General features: G+C 56.4%; 3 protein-coding genes across 3 annotated transcripts in view; all 3 read right to left on the bottom strand.

The window, feature by feature from the left end:
- The window catches only part of LOC106755451 (glycine-rich cell wall structural protein 1.0-like), a 4,985-nt gene extending 4,494 nt beyond the window's left edge, over positions 1 to 491 (bottom strand). The window contains exon 1 of the mRNA XM_014637612.1: positions 137 to 491. Within this exon, the coding sequence (XP_014493098.1) occupies positions 137 to 491 (355 nt within the window). The remainder of the gene's footprint in view (positions 1 to 136) is intronic.
- Positions 492 to 570: 79 nt separating this feature from the next.
- On the bottom strand, positions 571 to 2,175 carry LOC106755452 (loricrin-like). Its single transcript, XM_014637613.1, has 3 exons — positions 1,940 to 2,175; positions 1,216 to 1,898; positions 571 to 1,130 (listed from the first exon to the last, which is right to left on the bottom strand). Exons 1-3 carry the CDS (start codon positions 2,173 to 2,175, stop codon positions 571 to 573), a joined length of 1,479 nt encoding a protein of 492 aa, XP_014493099.1.
- Positions 2,176 to 2,833: 658 nt separating this feature from the next.
- Positions 2,834 to 6,476, bottom strand: part of LOC106755453 (loricrin-like) — a 7,380-nt gene continuing 3,737 nt past the window's right edge. The window contains exons 2-7 of the mRNA XM_014637614.1: positions 4,939 to 5,203; positions 4,779 to 4,786; positions 4,522 to 4,670; positions 3,915 to 4,355; positions 3,210 to 3,858; positions 2,834 to 3,128 (exon numbers count right to left, since the gene is read on the bottom strand). Coding sequence (XP_014493100.1) covers positions 2,834 to 3,128; positions 3,210 to 3,858; positions 3,915 to 4,355; positions 4,522 to 4,670; positions 4,779 to 4,786; positions 4,939 to 5,203 — 1,807 coding nt within the window. The remainder of the gene's footprint in view (positions 3,129 to 3,209; positions 3,859 to 3,914; positions 4,356 to 4,521; positions 4,671 to 4,778; positions 4,787 to 4,938; positions 5,204 to 6,476) is intronic.

Genomic DNA, 6,476 nt, shown 5'->3' on the forward strand with positions numbered 1-6,476 from the left:
ACCACGACAACCACCACCATCACCACCACTGCCACCACTATCACCGCCACGATCACCACCAACACCACCACCGTGAAAACCGCCGTCATCGCCACCACCACCACAACTACCGCTGCCACCACCACCACGACATAACCACAACCACCACCACAACCATAACAACCATCGCCGCCGCCCCGACAACCTAAACCACCACCACCACCACCGCCACCACCATTATTGTCACCGCTGGCGTCATCACTGCCACCAGAACCGCCACAACCACAACAAGCACAACCACCATAATCGCTACCACCACCACCACCATCGGCGACGCCACTGCCACCGCCGCCACCATCACCTGAACCACCACCACTGCCGCTATAACCACTGCCACCGCCCCCACCACCGCCATAAATGCCACCACCACCATAACCAACAACGACCACTGTCACCACCACGACCACGACCACCACTGCCAGCACAAACACCACAACCACCATAACCACCATCACCAACCCCGCCACCACCAAAACCACCACAACCGCCGCCGCCGCAGCCACCACCACTGATACTACCACCACCGCCACCTCAACTGCCACAACTTCTAACACCACTGCCGCCACCGCCGCCTCCCCCATGACCACCATCACCACCACCACAACAACCACCACAGTTGCCGCCGCCATCATCAACACCACCCGCATCACCACTAACACCATCACCACCACCACTACAACAACCACCATTATTGTCACCACTGCATCCATCACTCCCACCAGAACCGCCACCACCACAACAAGCACAACCAGCACAATCGCCACCACCACCACCACCGCCACCATAACCACTGCCACCGACCCCACCACCGCCACAGATGCCACCACCACCATAACCAACCACGACCACTGTCACCACCACGACCACGACCACCACCTCCAGCACAAACACCAAAACCACCACCACCACGATGACCATCACCACTGTTGCCGCCACCACCACAACAACCACCACTGCCGCCGCTACCACGAAAACCACCACCACGACCACCGCAGCCGCGACCACCACCAAAACAACACCTGGCACCGCTGCTGCCACATCCATCGATACCACCACTACCATCACAACCACCACAACAGCCGCCGCCGCCGCTACCACCACAATCCCCATAACCACCACCACCACCACAAGCACCACCACCACCATCATCATCACCACCGCCACCACCAAAACCACCTCCACAACCACCACCACCACCGCCGCCACCACCAATACAACCGCTGGCACCGTCGCCGCCACCAGCACTGATACCACCACCACCACCACAACCANCACCACCATCATTGTCGCCGCCACTGTAACCACCGCCCCCGCCACCACCATCAACACCACCACCACCACTAACACCACCACAAGCACCACCGCCATTGCCACTACCACCACCACCGCCACCACAACCATCACCACTACGACCACCACCACCACTAACACCACCACGACCACCATCACCACAACCACCACAACCACAACCAGGAGCACAACCACCACAACCACAACCACCACCACCACTGCCACCACCACCGACACTACCACTACTACAACTACCACCACCACCCTTAACACCACCACGACCACTACCACTACTACCACAACCACCACCCGCACCACCGCCACCACCATCACCACCACACCCACCGTCACCACCACCACAACCACCACCACCACCACCGTCGTTGCTACCACTAGCACCACCACCACCACCCCTAACAGCACAACGACATCCACGACAACCACGACCACCATCCCCACCACTGCCACCACCATCACCGCCACCATTACCACCAGCACCATAACCACCACAACCACCACCATCACCACCATTGCCACCACAATCACCGACACCATCACCACCACAACCACTACATCCACCTCAACAACCACAGCCACCACCAACACCAACACCACCCCACCGCCACAACCGCCGGCACCACCATCAATATCACCAAAGCCACCTCCGCCGGCACCACCATCAATATCACCAAAGCCCCCCCCCACCACCACCACTAACACCACCACCACCACCACCATGACAACCACCACCCCTAACACCACACCCGCCGCCACCACCATCAACGCCACCACCTGTACCACCACCACCACCACCACCACAACCACCACCACCATAAACACCACCATCGTTGCCGCTATAGCCACACCGCCACTGCCACAATTACCCCAACACCCCCGTCACCACCACCACCACCATCGCTGCNNGCACAACCTCCATCACCACTGCCGCCAACATCGCCACTACCACTATGACAACCACCACCACCACCACCACCACACCCATCGTCACCACCACCACCTCNATCACTGCCATCGCGCCATCTACACNACCACTACGGTCGCTACCACTAGGACCACCACCACCACCCCTAAAACCACAACGACATCCANGAAGACCACGACCACGACCACCATCACCACCATTGCCACCACCATCACCGCCACCATCACCACCAACACCATCACAACCACCACCACCACCACCCCCACCACAACCACCACCACCATCACTATCGCCGCCACCACAGCCACCACCACCNATTCTACTTAAACTAAATACTTTTCTTTGCTTTGTAGGTGTCCAAATAAAAGTAGGAAACTATGTCTACACATCTCAAGAAGCTAGCCAAGCTAACACCATCAAGACCACCACCACCATCATCATCACCACCGCCACCACCAAAACCACCACAACCACCGCCACCGCCGCCACCGCCGCCACCACCGATACCACCACCACCACCACAACCACCAAAAGCACCACCACCATCATGTCGCCGCCACCTCAACCGCCACCACTTCTAACACCGTCGCCGCCACCGCCGCCTCCACCACGACCACCATCACCACCACCATAACAACCACCACCATTGCTACCGCCGGCATCATCAGCACCACCCTCACCACCACCACCACAACAACCACCATTATTGTCACCGCCGCCACCATCACTGCCACCACCAAAACAACCACAACCACCACATTCGCCACGACCACCACCACCACCGTCGACGCCACCGCCACCACCACCTAAACCACCACCACTACCGCCGTCATAACCACTGCCACCGCCCCTACCACTGCCACAGATGCCACCACCACCATAACTAACCACGACCACTATCACCACCACGACGACCACCACCACCGCCAGCACAAACACCACAACCACCACCATCACCACTGTTGCCGCCACCGCCGCCAACTCCACCACCACCACCACCACTGTCGTCGTCACCACCAAAACCACCACCACGACCACCGCAGTCGCAACCACCACCAACACAACAGTTGGCACCGCCGCTGCCACATCCACCGATACCACCACCACCATCACAACCACCACTACAGCCGTCGCCGCCACCACCAGAAAACCCACAACCACCACCACCACCACAAGCACCACCACCACCACCACAACGATCATCACTAATGCCACCGCCACCACAACCACCACCTCCAACACCACTGCCACTGCTGCTGCCACCACTATCATCACAACGACATCCACGACCACAACCACCATCACTATACTACCACCACTAACACCGCCACCACAACCACCTCCACCACCACTATCACCACCCACACCACAACAACCACCACCACCACAACCACCACTATCGCCGCCACCGCCATTGCCACCGCCACCACCAAACCCACGACCACTACCACAACCACCACCCATACCACAATCCCCACCACCACCACCACCAACACCACCACCGCCGCCCCCGCCATTACCACCACAACCGCCACTGCCACCACCGCAACTGCCACCACCATCACCGCCAGCAACACCACCACAACCTCCACACTACCACAACCACTACCATCGCTGCCACCGCCACCACCACCACCCAAACCACCACCACCACCACAACCACAGCCACCGCCCCAGCCACCACCACCATCACCACCTCTACAACCACACCCACCACCGCCGCCACCACAACAAACACCAATGCCGCAGCCGCCACCACCACCACCACCCACCACCACCATCACCACCTCTACAACCACACCCACCACCGCCGCCACCACAACAAACACCAATGCCGCAGCCGCCACCACCACCACCACTGCTGTCGCCACCACCATCAACACCACCGCAACCACCACTACAACCACCACGACAACCACAACCACCTCTACGCTTCCACCACCACCACTAAGACCACGACCACCACCCCCATCACCATCACCACCACCACCGCAACAACCACGACCACCACCGCCACCGCCACTTTCGTCGCCATCATCACCACCACCACTATGAATACAACCACCTCCACCACCACACTGCCCTGGCGCCACCATTAGCACTATCACCGTCACCACTAACACCACGACCACCACCACCGTCGCCGCCTCCGCCATCACCACAACCCCCACCACCACCACAACCACAACCACCACCACCACCACAACCACCACCACCACCATCAACACCGCCACCACAACCACCACTACTGCTACCACCACCACAACCACTGCCACCGCCGCCATTACCACTACCGCCGCCACCATAGCTGCCGCCACCGCCAACGTCGCCACCACCACCACCACCTCTACCACCATCATTGTCGTTGCCACTACCACCAGCACCACCCCCACCACCACTAACACAAAAACCACCACCGTAACCACAACTAAAAGCAACACCACCGCCGCTCCACCACAACAACCACCACCACCGTCGCCGCCACCACCACTACCACCACCACTACCACCGCCACTGCAACCACCACCAACACAACCACCACTACAATAACCACAACCACCACCACCATCACCGTTGCCGCCACCACCACCACCATCACTAACACCACCAACCGCCACCCCAACCACCAGCACCACCACCACCACTAACACCACCACCACCACTACCACAACAACCACCACCGCCGTCACCGCCACAGAACCACCACCACCGGCGGCGCCATTGTCGCAGTTGCCACCACCACCACCACAACCACCACCACAACCACTAACACCACCATGACCACCACCGCCATTGCCACTGCCACCACTCCCACCACTACCGCCACCACCGCCACAACCACTGCCACCGCCGCTGCCACCACCACTGCTACCACCACCACCACAACAACCACAACCGCAACTACCATCACCGCCGTCGCCACCACCATCACTACCACCACCACCACCAAAACCATAACCACCACCGCCACCACCACAACCACTGCCACCGTCGCCACCACCACCACCGCTACTACCACCACCACAACCACCGCAACCGTCGTCGCCATCACCGTCACTGCCACCGCCACTGCCACAAACACCACAACCACCGCAACCACAATCACCACCATCACCGCCACTGCCGCCGCTGCCGCTGTCGCAACCGGGAATCGCGACGGGACGATGATCCAAAAGGAAAACTTTTGAGAAAGAGTTTGGAGTCGCCACCATAGTTTATTCTAGAAAACTACGGAAAAACCATAAAATGATAAGGCAAGGTCCACGAAAACCAGATTCTGGGTTCGGGAGTCGGTTACGTGTAGGGAAGGTGTTAGCATCCTACAACGTCTGCCCGTAGGCATTACCTTGAATTAAATACGCGAATAGGATGTGGTTTTCAAGATGTTTATTTCCCCTAGAAAGTGAAAATCAAAAGAGACAAAATATTATTTTATTTTTATTTTTGTGCCCAACAAGGGTTGACCTTGCTCCTACATATTATCAGTCAAACTGAGAAATCAGGGTTACGTAGTTCTTTTAAAATTGTTTGAAAACTTTGTTTGAGAAATTGTTGAGAAAAAAATGTTTGAAAAAGATTTGGATTTTTTGGATTTTTGGAAAGTGAACCTGACAAGGACTAGCCTTGCTCCTACGTATCTCCATTCTTGATGGAGAATCAAGGATCACGTAGTTCTAGCTGAAAGATTGTTTGTTGTTTGAAAATGTGAATGCTTCATATTTTGTAATATTTTTACGTGAGAACAAAGAAAAGTCTCAGCACGAGGACGATGCGAGTGATCACACACGTGCCTAAACCTTTAAAATGCTTTTGATATTTTTATAAAAGGGGAAAAGATCTTAGCGTGAGGCTGATGCGAATGATCGCACACACGCTTAAACCTTTAAAATATTTTTGTTATTTTATAAAAAGGGGAAAAGGTCTTGGCGCGAGGCTGACGCGAATGATCGCACACACGCCTAAACCTTTAAAATATTTTTGTTATTATTTTAAAAGGGGAAAAGGTCTTAGCGCGAGGCTGATGCGAATGATCGCACACACGCTTAAACCTTTAAAATATTTTTGTTATTTTATAAAAGGGGAAAAGGTCTTAGCGCGAGGCTGATGCAAATGATCGCACACACGCTTAAACCTTTAAAATATTTTTGTTATTTTAAAAAAGGGGAAAAGGTCTTAGCGCGAGGCTGATGCGAATGATCGCACA

This window comes from Vigna radiata, unplaced genomic scaffold (genome assembly GCF_000741045.1).
Source record: "Vigna radiata var. radiata cultivar VC1973A unplaced genomic scaffold, Vradiata_ver6 scaffold_411, whole genome shotgun sequence".
NCBI classification, from domain to species: Eukaryota; Viridiplantae; Streptophyta; class Magnoliopsida; order Fabales; family Fabaceae; genus Vigna; species Vigna radiata.